This window comes from Salvia splendens, chromosome 9 (genome assembly GCF_004379255.2).
Source record: "Salvia splendens isolate huo1 chromosome 9, SspV2, whole genome shotgun sequence".
Taxonomy (NCBI): domain Eukaryota; kingdom Viridiplantae; phylum Streptophyta; class Magnoliopsida; order Lamiales; family Lamiaceae; genus Salvia; species Salvia splendens.
In genome coordinates, this window is record NC_056040.1 from 20,961,063 (window position 1) to 20,976,793 (window position 15,731).

General features: G+C 40.4%; 1 protein-coding gene across 1 annotated transcript; it reads left to right on the plus strand.

The window, feature by feature from the left end:
• Positions 1–10,861: 10,861 nt before the first annotated feature.
• On the plus strand, positions 10,862–12,925 carry LOC121747213 (putative GATA transcription factor 22). Its single transcript, XM_042141212.1, has 3 exons — positions 10,862–11,412; positions 11,495–11,797; positions 12,482–12,925. The coding sequence occupies exons 1-3, from the start codon at positions 11,224–11,226 to the stop codon at positions 12,761–12,763; spliced, it is 774 nt and encodes a 257-aa protein (XP_041997146.1). The 5' UTR covers positions 10,862–11,223; the 3' UTR covers positions 12,764–12,925.
• Positions 12,926–15,731: the final 2,806 nt, after the last annotated feature.

A 15,731-nucleotide genomic window follows, 5' to 3' on the forward strand; every position in this document is an offset into this window, starting at 1 on the left:
CCGTCGCGACAGGCGTGCGGACGTCCGCCATTGCGTTGACTCCCACGGATGTCCGCGCGGAATTCTCGTTTATTGCATTAAACTTTTTTTAATTGCGGGAAGTCCTTGGGGATGTCCGTCACTATGCAGTGGGAAGTCCTTATGACGTGGTAGTGCAGTGAGAAGTCAGTATGACGTGACATGAGTTGTTTTTGGGACTTCCGCCGGGAATTCCGCACCACTGTTGATGCTCTAAGCATACCTGAAACGAATATCAAACCCTATGCCATTTTTATAATGATATTTTCAAAAAATTTATACTAACATTTATCAGACGAAAATAGTGTTGCGACTTAAGATGATGTTTTTCCATTATTAAGGTGATAATGTTGATTATGAGGTGTACTTGACCCTATATTATGATGAAAGAGCTTTCAAAGTTTTTCTTGTACGCAATTATTTCTTGATTAATGAAGTTAAGTATTGATTAACTATGCAACAGTAGTTGCAACTGCATCGAACTAATTATTTGGGTTAGTTGCCGTCTTTAGTAGTAGTAGTAAATTTATTTATTTTTTAATCAAGTACGATTTTTTTCTCTTATATCGATGCATGCCAATCGTTGGATTAATTTAATACTACTAATAATCAAAGCTAAAAATCGCCTGCAGGTGCGTAGCGCAGTTGGCGACGAAGGGATAGATCTTGCTGCAATCATCAAAGCTAAAAATATGCATCATTTATTGAAATCTACTTAGAAGGAAGTGAAGATATTTGAGGATCGTGGATTCGTTAAAAATGGTTAAATAAATGAATAAATTAAAGCCTATTAACGCAAAGATGCTCTCAAAAGGTGACCTCAAAAGATTACGTATCAATATGAATATATGATCTTCCATCTTTTTTACTCTTTTTCAAGGAAATGGAAACACTTTTTTCTTTCCCTTTTATTAGTGTTATTCTCATTAATATTTTTAATTGTGCTATTAGAAAATTAATTAGATTATAGGGGTGTATAGAACATTTTTTTTAATGAAATATAGTAAAAATTGTAACTGTGAAAGTACATATACACTAAATTATAATTATTTGATAAGAATAGGAGAGTCGATTGCCCGCACGATCACCATTCACCACCACGTAAGTACGAACCCACCTTAGGGCAGGGTTGGGGCTTAAGCCCCTACCAAGTTATTCTTTTTATTACTATTGTTATTCATACTTATAATATTATCAAAATTTTGGTATTTTCTAAATTTATTGTGCAAAAGTTTTTATTGCAAAAAAATGTATTAATATAATTTTTTTTAAATTTAGAATGTTTAACCCTTACCAAAATAAATTTATGCGCCGACTCTACCATCATGGTTTCATAAGTGATGGCTACATCTAAATAATCAATATTGTCTTAGGATCAATCATTATTATTCTGCGTTTATTTATTAATTTACTTTTTTTGTTTTAACATATTTTTAAGGTCACGATGTTAGAAGCAAAACATTGCACAAAATTAAGCTTGTGCACGAGACTATCTATATTCTGATTATTTAATACTAATCAAGTTGATATATACCGTACTAAATACTATTCATTGATTATATTATTTGACTATCCACGAATCAAATCATGCCGATGATTTTTGTACTATCCTAGATACTTGCAAATTGCAATTATTGAAGCATAACTGATTTTTTATGCTATTTATATCCTCTACAAATAGTTGGTCAACTTCCCCTTTCCAAATATTAAAAAAAACACTATTTAATCAATGCAGTTGAGAAATATTATTGAAAGTTAAAAACACATATTTCTACTTAGATTGGATACTTTATTATTGAAACACCTCTTCTATCACGAGTCACGACCGCATTTTGTTAAGGATAACGAAAGCGGGTAAACCGCGACTAATAAGAGGGATTAAAGAAGCGGGAAAGAAAAGGGGAAGAACTTGAGAATTTTAACAAAGGTCTAGTCGATTCATATCATAGAATAGAAGCCAAGTATACATGGTCTTAGAAATAGAATAAATATCGCATCAATAAATCAGAGTTCGATGGTGACATTCTAATATTTCTCACTTCACAAAAGAGCAGCGGAATAAGTCCTTACTAAACGACTGCGTGTATGAAGACACGAATCATGAAAATATCCACTTGATTATTTAATAAGGTCGACTCCGATCATTTCACCATCCTGTTGACGTTCAACCTGCACATTTATAAATACATGCAGGGCTGAGTACATGAGTACTCAGTGGACACACGTCGAAAAGCAAAACATACATTTTATATAGTTGTCATCCATCAACAGTATCACGCGGGGTTTTTCTTAAAGGCCTAAGCATACTAAATTCTTTGTGATCCTAAAAGTTTGTCTTGTCAGACTAAGTTCTTCAAAACTTCATACCATATTCGAGAAACGTGTACCGTGAAGGTGGCCACCTTCAGCGGAAACCATAGTCGGCCAACCTTGGATGGCTCACAGCCCTCACGCACATTATTCCGAACAGGATTTGCGGTCCCATTGGGAACAAGATTCGTTACATAGCTTTGCGTCGCCAAAACCCAAGGCATATAGCCCCAACATATAGGCCTAAAAAACAAACATTTTATAGCATGACAACAACTTTAAAATAATCACTGCTCCATTTTGAGAAAAGATGATATTTCATAATTTCACAAGTACTTGCTTTATATCCACACTATAGTGCTGGATATTAAAAGAAAGCTCACCTGATATGCTTATTCTTCAACTCAATTACTCGCCTTGGCCTTACTTGCGCTTGAGCAATTTATCATTTGAAAATTAAATAGCGTAGCACGCTAATTAGTACTTGAATATTTCTCTTGAGAAAAGAATGCATGCATCCTATTGGATAACACATATATCTTAGTCTCGTCTTATAGGATTTTCTTAACCCTACCTCGGCTTCACAACTCTGCAGAATTTATTTATTCGCTTCACTAACTTTGGAGAAATTCTATTTTCTTTCAAAAAAATATTTAGGCACTTATTTAATAAAATGTGGATTCTTGGAAAATCCTTTCTTAAATCCTTTTTCTTCAGATTTTTTTTTCTTAAGGCCGCCCATGGCGTCGCGTCTCCCACTTCATCACTTTCCATCTTTGGGAATTTAGTAATTTATTCGGGAATTAATTAATCAAGCTCCAACTCTACTCTTAAATTAATTCCAACTTCTCAGAATTAAATTTCGGCCCAATTGATTACAACCTTGGCCCATACTAATTAATTTCTCAACTCATTTCTTCCATTCACCAAACATCGGCCACTTCTCAATTTAATTAAATGGAACTAGTCCAAATAATTAAGTAGTAATATTCCATCACTCCATAATTCATTTAGGCCCAAAGTATAATTAAATTGTAGTCCATCAACAATTAATCAAGCCCATCTTCATGCTAAAAAAATTTCGCCCCAAACTCAAATAATTCTCGGCCCAGATCATGAATTACTTACTGGCCCAATTATTTAATTTCAGCTCATGTGTAGGAATAATTCTTTTGGCCCAACTAAAAATTAGTAGTGGCCCAACAAAAAATGAATAAGGACCCAATATACTCCTTTCTCCACCCATTGGTATTTCTCCCCCAAATCACCTTCATTCTTCCCAAATGAAATCCCTAATTTAGGAAATCAGCGGCGCGTACTCCCTCTCTCACGCCTCCTCCGGCGAAAACGACCCCGCTCCGTGTCGCCGGAGCTCCCCGCTCCGCCTCCTCTCTCAGTTTCCCCTTCTCGACTCATTCTCAATTTTGATTCTGGAATCCTAGTTCAAAGACTTCGAGAGGCAGCGCCTCCTTCCTCCCTTCTCCGGCTCCTTCTCAATTTCGAATCTGTAATTTTTTTCTAGATCGAGGAATCGAGAAGCAGCGCCTCCGTCCGTCCTCGTCTCCGGCTGTTCGACGAGCAGACCTCCGCCATCACTCGCCGTCCGCCGCTCCTCTGCGTCGCCGGCTCTCCGTCGCTGCTGCCAGCGCCCTGCATCAGCTCTCGGCGTCTAGCCTTCCGCCGAGCTCTCTCTCCGGCAAGCAGCGCTGCTGCTTGCGCTCTTCCCTGCTCCCTCCGACGAGTTCTCCGTCGTCAAACGCTCGTCGCCGGAAGGCCTAAAAGCTAAGTCATCCTCCCCTCTTTCCCTTACTCGATTTCTTTGAGTTGTGGCAGTAGCTATTACTTGGAATTGGGAGTGTAATTGAGTTTGATGAAGGGTCCTGTTATTTGAATCCTCTCGACACTTCACCGAAATGCGTTCTTACTTTTGTGATTTTGCTACTGAGCTTCATAAAGAAGGCAGCCTATGCTTATTTCTGTTCCGAGTTATGTGCTGTAAAAGCTCTAAGCTCTTGGGCTCTAAACATGATACTATATAATTGCTACTGTTGTGGATATTCTAATGATTTCTAAGGTTCTAAGTTATTGACTATCTTTTGTGGTTGATCTATATGATGCAAAATATGGTGTTGGGGTGTTGAGGTATTTACCTCACTTGGTTTCTTGGCTGCCCTCCTTGCTCCTTTCCACTGCCTCTCCTTTGCTACTCCTTGGTAATACTCGAACTTTGGGGTGCTTGAGAGGTGTGGGAGAGGAGTGGTCTTGGGTGGTTTATATAGCCACATTTCTTGGCTGTTTGTGACTAAAACTTGGAGACAAAGGCTCCTACTTTGGGGCTGCCAGCTCTATCTCTACTATGTGTCAATCTAAATGTTGTTACTCATTTGGTGAAAATTCTGGGGAAAATATTCCCCCTCTTGGCCGGCTCCTTGAGCCTCGATAAATGGGAACTCTATTCTTCTATTTTGGGCTTGTGGTTGAGCCTTCCTACTTGTGGCAGTTTGGTTTTGATTCTCAGATGATGCAAGTTGAAATAGGACAATGTGGCTGATCTCACAGCTCTAAACTGCATCTCCTTGGCTGCTCTATTTCGCCTACTACCTTAGCTCTCTTATTTTGGCTTGCTTCCCATTCCCCTTTCACTTATGAGTTTCCATTTTAACCTCTTTTGTGTAAAATTGCAGGTTTCCTTGGTGTCCAAGGCTGTCCACATTTTGAGTCTTATGATGAGCATTTTTTTTGAAAAGGATGGAGAAGAGAAGAGAAGAATCTTCAAGATCTTTGTTTTGTTTTATTGCTAGAATTGGTTAGGGTCAAACATCAAGCTTTGAGCCCTTCTCTTGTAGGCTCATTGTAGTTCTTAGAGCATCCGCAGCGGTGGCGGTTGGCGCCACCGCCGTCCGTGCCAGCGGCAAGGCGAAGAACCGCCGCCGCTGCAACCGCGCCGCTGGCACGGCGCTGCTCGATGTATCGAGCACGTCCGTGCCAGCGGACGCACACGTGTCACTCTCCCATTCGCCAACGGCATAGCCGTTGGTTTCAAACAATTTTTTATTTTTTTTTTTAAAAAATCGGTTTTTTATTAAAAAAACCGATAAAAAATAAAAAAAAAAAATTTTTCACTTCCCCAAAAAATTATATCCGTTTATAACCGTTTTTCCCCACTTTTTAATTTTTTTTTTTTTTTTTTTTACCCCAAAAATACACACTTTCATCTATAAATACCCCCAATTTCACTCCCAAAAATTCACACTTTCACTACACAATTCTCATCATCATTCTCTCATCTCCATTCTCATCTTCAGTCTCTCATATCCATTTTCATCTTCCTCTCACACCCTACAACACCACTATGTCCGGTAACGACGACAACCCAAGCGGCTCTCACGGTTGGAACCCCGAATGGTTCGGTTCGCAACCGTTTCCTAGTCCGGAAACGGAATATTCGGCCCCTCCTCTCACCCAAGATTCGGGCGTTCCGAGTGGCTACCGGCCATACCCAATCGACGATCAAGGTGCCTCCGATGGGCGCTACGGGTGGACACCGGAGCCTAGGCCTCGCGCCCCTTCCCAAATGCCGAATCCTCCATCTCGCGCCGGTGTCCGCACACCGTACTCACCGGCGGAGATGGAAAGATTGTTCAAGGCGTACTTGGAAATCTCCGAAGATGCGGTGGTTGGAACGAACCAATCCGGCGATCACTTTTGGTGGCGCGTCTCTAGCCGGTACAATGCACACCGGCCGCCGGGAACGATCGAGCGCAACGAGAGTATGGTGCGCAACTGCATCGGCCGAGCCAACGAAGAAATTGGCAAGTTCAACGGCTATTTCATCCAGGAGTCCCGGAATGCCGGGAGCGGCCAAAGCGAGGTCGACATCATCACCGCCTCGCTGAGCACCTACCAATCCATGAACGGTAAGTCGTTCAAATATCTTAACGTTTGGCAGGAGACGCGGACGCACCCGAAGTATAAGGGAGGCATAACATCCTCCTCTAGCGGCTCCTCCAAACGCTCACGGTCGGTAGCACTATCCGACTCCGGCTCGGAAGAAGTGGCTAGCCAACTCGCCGGAGCTAACTTGGGTAGCCCCGATGCCGGACCAAGCGGTTCCCGACGCCGACCGCAAGGTAGGAAGAAGGCGGCGGCCGAACGACGTCGCGCCGCGACTCCATCTGCCCCTGCTCCCGAACCCGCACCCTATGTTCCACCTCCACCCCCGAACAACTCGTTGTGGGCCCTTTTGGCCCAACTCAATATGGCCGATAGGTCAACTATGACCCCCACGCAACTTCAAACGCACGAGTCCATGATATTGGGTCTCTAAAAACAATTGGGGTTGGTGCCGCCGGATGCGTAGTCTTCCTCGGGTTATATTAGCCAATAATTATGTAATTTTTAATTTTTAGGAGTTTAATTATGTAATTTTTAATTTTTAGTATTTTAATTATGTAATTTTTAATTTTTAGGATTTTAATTATGTCTTTTTATTTTATTTGTAATTTGTAATTTTTATTGTGGTTTTTTTAATGAATTTTAGTATTATGAAAATGTTGTTGTGTAATTGAATTTTATATTAATTGTGCTTGTCCTTGCGGAAGAGGACAGTTGTGGGTGTTGTGCTCTTGCCAGAGAGCAGGCATGAATAGTACCGCCCGGGCCCACAACCGTGCCGCTGGCAAGAGCACGGTTGTGGATGCTCTTAAATTCATGTAAGGGAATGGGTCCCACAACTTGAAGCATGTATTGTACCTTAAGGGTGTCCACTATAAGGCAGACACGCCCAATAGCCCTGCCCCAGTTTTTGTCCATAGCTCCAATTTTGTTGTCCACAGCCCTAAAATTCTATTTCCGCCACTATAGTGGACACCTCCAATAGCTCCCAAATTTTATAATCAATTTTCATTTTAAAATATTTTTAGTTTCAATCAATTGTAATTTAAATAATCGCAATGTAAATAATTAGAAAACGAGGTAATTAGGGCTGAATATTCGTTGTATTGCAAACCGGTAAAATTATACAATGAATAATTAAAATAAAATACAACTACAAAACTCTGCCACCGTCTACTCGGTGTCAGAGTCGGCTTCCTCGTCTTCCTCTTCTTCTCCTCCTCTCTCGCTGCTGCCGGCCGCGGTATCCCCGGCCGCATTATCAACCAACCCCAGTCACTCTCGATCCGAGTGATGAGCCTCTTGTAGACGTTCTTGACGTATTGGTCAGTTTCCCCTGCGTATGACATGCATACGTCTTGCAGTTGTTGCATCAACTGCACGTCTATGGTATTGGCCAATACCTAGTGGGGTTGCACCGTGGGCTGTGGGATTGGGGCAGGCTGGTGGATGCGCGATCCGGACGCGCCGGCCGATAGGCGGGAGGCACATCTACCCCCTCTGGTGCTGCGGATAGAGGCCTGTTGTCCCGTGGGCCGTCGTCGCCTAGTGTGAGTATCGGCTGGCTCTTCGACTTGTTCGTCGGACTGCTCGAACTCTTGCGAGCCGCTTCCACTGCTGTAGTCGCCGGCAAGGTTGTGCCTTGTGCGCTTTGGCCTAGGAGCTGTTCCCACCTCGTGCGCTACGATCGACCTGAATTTCGGACAATCCGCGAGGACAAGATACTCTTCCCACAAGGTGAACTTCGGCCATCCCTCCGTGTGGTATTGGCCCTCAGACAGGTTCTTAACATCTGCTGCGCTGCAGCCACTCTCAGCGTGGCGAAGGTTGTTCTCGTATATGGACGCGAACCGCTTGGTCGCATGGAGAATCCTACCCCACTTTTTTCGGAGCTGTTCTGGGTCGCGCCTCTCGTCGCCGTCGGGTTTGAACTCCTCGTATGCAAACATGACACGCCTCCAAAAGCTCCCCTCGGCCTGATCTGTGCCCACCACGGGGTCCGAAGTGATAGCATCCCAAGCCTTCGCCACGACAATGCTCTCGTCTTTGGTGTATGGCTTGCCCCGGTTGAACCCAGAACCAGAGCCACCGCTACCGCCAGTGCCACTGCCCGACGGCTGCGAAGGATAGGCCGAGGGGTATGATGGATTGCTGCCATATCCCGATTCCTGAGAGTCGGGTGATTCGTCGCCTCCTCAGTGCATTTTTTAGAGAGTGGTTGTGTAGATAGTGAGAGGATGGATTTTGTGAAAATGGTGAAAAATAGGTGGTGGGGAGTGGTATTTATAGAGGGAAAAAAAATTTAAAATCGCGACCGCATGCGCCGCGGCGGATGTCCTCACTATAATCGCCGGCTATGTCCCCCCGCCGCGTCCTCGCCCCGCACCCGGCGATCGCCCGTCCGCCTACCCTCGCCACGTCCGCCACGTCCGCCCCCGGGGCGGACAACCTCGCCACTATAGTCCGCCCGCCGACCGCCCACCCTCGCGGCTATAGCCGCGTCCACTCCATAGTGGACACTCTAATACACATGTATAATCCCCATTTTTTCTAATAAAAGTATTTTCTCCACTTTTATCCTTGAATTAATAATTTCCTTACACTTTATCTTTCTCAATATAAATACTTAGATTACTCCAAAGTCGAAGATACACCGAGGATTCTAAGATTACACGGCTTCTAGTAGGAAATTAATTAAGTTAATAAATTCGATTTATCTCGCAAGAAGGGAACGAAATTTCGGGGCGTCACATCTTCGTTGTAAAGCCATATATGGTTTGAGCTAAGATAAAATCGTACACTTTTTAATCCATCAACAAGACTTAACAAATGATTATCTATTACTCCCTCCGTCCTACGTTACTTGAGGCGTTTCTTTTTGACACATAATTTAAGAAAGCGTTTCTTTTTGACACATAATTTAAGAAAGTTGTGTTTAGCAGGTTCAATAAAGTAAAATAAAGTAGAGGAGATAATAAAATAAGAGAGTAAAGTAAAAGTAAAAAATGAATAAAGGTGTGATTAGATATTTTGTTTTTAACCAAGTAACTTGGGACAACTCAAAATGGAACACGACTCATGTAACTTGGGACATGGGTATGGTTTACCAAACTATTCATTCATCCTATTTATAGTGTCATTCATTCATCCTAGCAAATCTTTTGCTGCGTTCTTTGTTTAAAATCCTCATTGTTCATCAATGGTCGTGACATCAATTAATGTATGTATTCTGGGTGCACACAACTCCTTCAAATTCAAATTCATGATTACTTCATTTAACCTAATAAAAGTTTTGGAAATGAATTAGAATACAATTACTTTTAAGTTCAATTGTATCCGATTCCAATTTCAATTCCACGGCATCAACTTCTCTACCATCCTAAACCTAACTTTTACATTTGAAACTATGAATATGATTTGAGTATTTGATGATCCAAAAATTCCATATAGATAATATAACTACTACTCTAAAAAATTCAACCTTATGTCACTATTGGTATATGCACGTTAAGGGCCTGTTTAATTTGGACGATAGATATGACAAGTCAAAATATGGTTAGGTTTATAACTATTTTTAGATTATACATATATTTTTCTGATAGGTTCTTTGATTCGTAGTTTTAATACTATTACATGAAAAAAAAACACTGGCCTAAGATCGTTTTGAGGGTCCATCAAAAATTTGAACTTAGCAAAATAAACACAAATAAAATCCATGTAGTTTTTTTTTTACATAACTTAGTACTGAAAAGTAAAGAGTGTGTAGCTTCGCGTAGTGTGGTCTATGTCTAAATTTTTGAGTGGCTTTCAATAATAATATGGATTGAAAATGAAATGAGAGATTGAGAGGATAGGCGCAAAACTAGGTAGAATTGTTGATTCAATTGTCGTTTTCTCCTCATTACTACTATTATTTCTTACTCTAATCCTCGTCATATCTCATTCCATAGGCTGTATAAGAAAATCTCACCTACCTCTTGCTGATTGACTCATTTACATGTTAATATTAACCCCCTATAATATGTCATCGGTTGTATTAACGTGTTACCATTGATGTGTTAGTCCAATCCCAATATTACCTCTAAATAAACATGTGTTTTACTAGCGAATATCGATCCACCCAATTTGTGTCAAAGCATTCGGCCTAGCCCAGCCCAAAATATGATACTCCTATTACTGAAATGAAAATTATTAACTCAATTTGGATCATACAATCTATATAAAATATGTGCATATAATTGATTCTCAAAAATATTATTTTAGATCAAAATATATTGTTTCTGGAGTGTAGAAGGATATTTTAGTCATGGTGTAGTTATACGATTATTCCTATCAAAATTATTATGAAAATTAATTTCTCTCCTCTAAAATAATTCAGAATTTAAATTTTTTACATAACTTTTTTAATTTAATTATTTTTTAACAAAAAATATATCACATTAAAGGTAATTTTATGGCGTACTAAAAAAATCCTAATTGCATGAATTATATCAAAAACTGAAAAAATAATATTATAGGATCAGAACAATGATATTTGGCGATGAAACTAATCACACATTGATGGATTAGAATTGGGAAAGACGTTTAAAATGTTTTAACGGGAGCTCTTAATCATATGTGGCATGAAACTAATCACACATTTCTAGATTTCAATTATATACTACAATCATTTTATTTTATAAGTAGTACTACTAAATAGCATGACTATTTTAAAAGATAGGGTTATGTGCAAATGGTCGTGTGGTAGCATTCGACTCCTTCCTTTTTCCATTTGTCTTTTTATTAGTCTTGTTTCTTTGGTTGCCATGAAGTCACGTGAATGCCTAGCTCCCATAAATCCCCCCAACTTCGTAACACCCTCTAAACCTCACCTTATTATGCCCTTTGTTTACACACACATCACACACTACCTTCCCTCCCTCCTCCAAAACACAACAAACCACTTCCATTTTCCTCGAACAGGATTGAGCAAAAAAAATACCATTTCTTCACTAGTCACAAATGAACTTATATCCTTCCCCTTCTCAGTTTTCGATGCACCAAATTACTTGTCATGGCAATGATCATGAGCAACAATTTTTCCCAAATCGATCCTCTTCCGTTTCTTGCCATTTTTTCTTTGATCCAACACACGATCACACAAGATTCTACAATCATCACCAACTGTACCAATCTACTCATCATTTAACGGTACAAATTTTTTCTCTCTTTAAAAAATTAAAATTAAGAGTAATTGTAGTTGTGACATGAAGTTTACTTGTTTTGATATCAGAACTATGGATCAGCTTATGAGGCGAAGGGCGCAGTCGAAAGCGGCCTCAAGTTAACCCTATGGAAGGAAGAAAATGGTGAGCTTCAAATTAGCAGTAATAGTTGTAGTAACCCTATGAGATGGATGTCGTCGAAAATGAGGGTGATGCAGAAGAAGATGAAGAAGACGAATTGTGATCGCGCTTCTGATAAAACAACGGCGAGAAGCAACGGCTTCTCTTACAACAACAGTCCAATTAGGGTTTGCTCGGACTGCAACACTACCAAGACCCCTCTATGGAGAAGTGGTCCCAAAGGCCCTAAGGTGATTAAAGAATTTTTGTTCATTTTATCGACTCTATCACAAATTTTTTTAATATGTCTTGACCCTTTCATTTTTGTCGAATTTATCATCGGAAACTGAATCGGAATAGTGGCGCGCCGAGGAACGACTTACTGGTGGCAAAATAATAGGTCGTTCTTTGACGCGTCACGCCATGATTAAATCGCCCGAGCATAAAAATTGATACAAATGGAAAATATTGTAGTAACAGATTTAAAAGAGGTTATCAATAAATGCCATACTTAACCATGGAGAAATGATATGTTATAAACCTTATGTCAGAAAAATGTTCGTTTAAAGCACATATAGTGTTATTTGTTTTGTTTAATACATTTAGTTTGATTCAAATACGTTAAAAATTGCAATTCACATTTTTAATTTTAAAAATTTCATAAAAATCAAAGCTCGATTTATTAGTTTTCTCTATAATTTCAAATAAATGAATAAAATGACAAATCAAGCTTTGATTTTTATGAAAATTGTATTAATAAAAGTATGAATAATAATTTTAATGCATTAGAATTAAACTAAATGTAAGAAACAAAACAAATAATACTGAACGTGCATTAAACAAGCGGGGTACTTACATAAGATATGTAGCACATCATTTTTCATTAATCTCACATAATTTTTTTAACATGATTATTTGTATTTATATATCGGCAGTCGTTATGCAACGCGTGTGGTATCAGACAGAGGAAAGCCAGGCGCGCCATGGCCGCGGCGGCGCCAGTGACGTACAAAGGTAACAACGGACACACCGCGTCGCAGCTGAAGAAACGCTGCAAGACGGCGACTACTGCTGGTGGAAATGGGCAGAAGCGGATTAGTTTTGAAGATTTCTTGATAAATTTAAGCCAGAATTTGACATTAAACAGAGTGTTACCAGACGACGAGAAGGATGCTGCGATCTTGCTCATGGCTCTATCATCTGGCCTTGTTAATTAATGGTTGTTTTTTTTTATATTCAAATTAATTTGGCTTAGGTATTTATTTTTGTTTCTTGATGGAGGTAATTTAGTAGATTAGGGTTAATGTAAGAGAGTGCTCTACTTGTATTGTTATGGATCGATATTTAATAAGAGATCAAGCTAGTGAGATTTTTTTATTTTCTTTCATTCTTTTTTTTTCCTCTTTTGACACAGGATTTGAGAAATCGATATTTGTTATGTTAAGTTAAGTTAAGAAAAAATAAAGTAGGAGAGATAATTAAATAAGAAATTAATAGTACTCCATATATATATATATATATATATATATATATATGTTTTTTTAGTTAAAAATATAAACCAATCACTTGTAGTGAGACCAAAAAAATCAATCCCTCACGGAGGGAGGGGTACTATTTATAGTAACAGTGATCCATATAGTTTGCAATACTTAGCGGCACACATTTAAAATAAGACTATTATTTTATTATTAGAGGGTGTTCGGTTGACAAGATTAAATCTCATGATTAAATATGTATCATGTTTGGTTCATAAGATTGAACCATTCAACTTAATCCTAGATGGATAGTCTCATGATAATTAGTCATAGCCTCCCCCCTCCAACTAAAATAATCCTACAACTTAATCTTAGATGGATATTCTCATGATATTAGTCATGGCAACCGAACGCCACCTTACAGTATTAATTTAGTAATATTTGTATTATCCATGTACATTGTCGGTGGGAGTAATAGTACATAGATTTCACTGAACATAAGAGCATGCGCAGCGGTGGACGGACGGCGTTCGTCCGTCCGTGCCGCTGGCATGGCACTGCTCGCTGCGAAGAGCACGTCCGTGCCAGCGAGTAGGCGACGTGGTGGCACGCGATTAGGAAACGGCATAGCCGTTGCCTTTGAAAAATTTTTTTTATTAAAAATCAGTTTTTTAATTAAAAAAACTGATAAAAAATAAAAATAAAATTCACTTTCCAAAAAAAATATATCCGTTTATTACCGTTTTTTACCACTTTTTATTTTTTTCCCCCCAAAAATACACATTTTCATCTATAAATACCCCCACTTTCACACCCAAAAATTCACACCAAACTACACAATTCTCATCTTCATTCTCCCATATCCATTCTCATCTCCATTCTCCCATATACATTCTCAATCTTTCTTCCACTCCTACACCATAAAAATGTCCGGCCATGGCGATAACCCCCCGGGCTCCGGTTGGAACCCCGAATGGTTCGGTTCACTACCGTTTCCTAGTCCGGAAATGGAATACTCGGCCCCTCCTCAAACCCAAAGTTTGGGCGTTCCGGGTGGCTACCGGCCATACCCAATCGACGACCAAGGTGCCCCCGAAGGGCGATACGGGTGGACACCGGAGCCTAGGCCGACCGCCCCCTCCCAAACTCCGACTCCTCCTACTCGCGGTGTCCGCACACCGTACACTCCGGCGGAGATGGATAAATTGTTCAAGGCGTACTTGGAAATCTCTAAAGATCCGGTGGTTGGCACAAACCAATCCGGCGATCACTTTTGGTGGCGCATCGCTCACCGGTACAATGAAAACCGGCCGCCGGGAACAGTCGAGCGCAATGAGAGTATGGTGCGCAACGCCATCTTCCGAGCCAACGATGACGTTAGCAAGTTCAATGGCTATTTCCTCCAGGAAGAGCGGAATGCGGGGAGCGGCCGGAACGAGGTCGATTTCATCACTGCCGCGATGAGCACCTACCAATCCATGAACTACAAGCCGTTCAAGTACCTCAACGTTTGGCAGGAGACGCAGACGCACCCGAAGTATATGGGAGGCGTAGCATCCTCCTCTAGTGGCTCCTCCAAACGATCAAGGTCGGTATCCCTATCCGACGCCGGCTCCGAAGAAGTGGCTAGCCAACTCGCCGGAGCTAACTTGAGTAGCCCCGACGCCGGCCCGAGCGGTTCCCAACGCCGACCTCAACGAAGGAAGAAAGAGGCGGCCAACCGCCGCCGAGCCACGGCTGCAACCGCCGATGCTCCAGTTCCCGCTCCCGTTCCATATGAGCCACCTCCACCCCCCACCAACTCGTTGTGGCAGCTTTTGGCCCAACTCAATATGGCCAATAGGTCCACTATGACCCCCTCGCAACTTCGATAGCACGAGGCCATGATATTGGGCCTCCAAAGACAATTGGGGGTAGTGCCGTCGGATGAGTAGTCGTCCACGGGGTATTTTTAGCTTTTAATTATGTAATTTTTAATTTTTAGGATTTTAATTATGTCTTTTTTATTTAATTTGTAATATTTATTATGGTTTTTTAATGAATTTTAATATTATGGAAATGTTTTTGTTTAATTGAATTTTAAATTGAATTGTATTCGTCCTTGCGGAAGAGCACAGTTGTGGGTGTTGTGCTCTTGCCAGAAAGCAGACATGAATAGTGGCGTCGGGCCGATAACTGTGCTCGCTGGTAAGAGCACGGTTGTAGATGCTCTAAGTGTTAATAGGAATTGAATGTAGCTAGCACATATATACTCTTTGTGATATATATGTATGATAAAACAAATCTAGCTAGTAGCTTAATTATTCGTTGATACTGTCCCTTTCTATCTTTTCTTTTGGGGATTTTCAAATGTATAAAAATAATTGTAGTAGCTGTTTCTTTGTTGTATACTCCATGTTTCTGGACAAATATTTGTAGTATTATATAGAGTGGACCAAACTGTATATACTTGTATGTATGTGTGTGTGTGTGTGCATTTTTACTGTTAATGGATGATACGAGAGGGTGTGTGCAGGGTGGGATTATAATGTTGATTGTGATGATACGAAATGAATTTCATATTTTACATCAGTAGTACTTTTTTGTTGCCCACCACTCTCAGTTTATCTTTTTGTATGTTCACTCATTCTAAATTTTAAATTATGCTATCCTTCCCTCTCCCTTTCTGAGGTGTATCATGATTTTGATGAATTTATGTTAAACCAGAGAA

What these genes read in the sequence shown, in the direction of transcription:
- LOC121747213 (XM_042141212.1), top strand. Translation starts at nt 11,224, where the DNA reads ATGAACTTATATCCTTCCCCTTCTCAGTTTTCGATGCACCAAATTACT. An exon ending in AATCTACTCATCATTTAACG is followed by an intron (nt 11,413 to 11,494) that starts GTACAAATTTTT and finishes TTTTGATATCAG; the next exon opens with AACTATGGATCAGCTTATGA. An exon ending in GTGGTCCCAAAGGCCCTAAG is followed by an intron (nt 11,798 to 12,481) that starts GTGATTAAAGAA and finishes ATATATCGGCAG; the next exon opens with TCGTTATGCAACGCGTGTGG.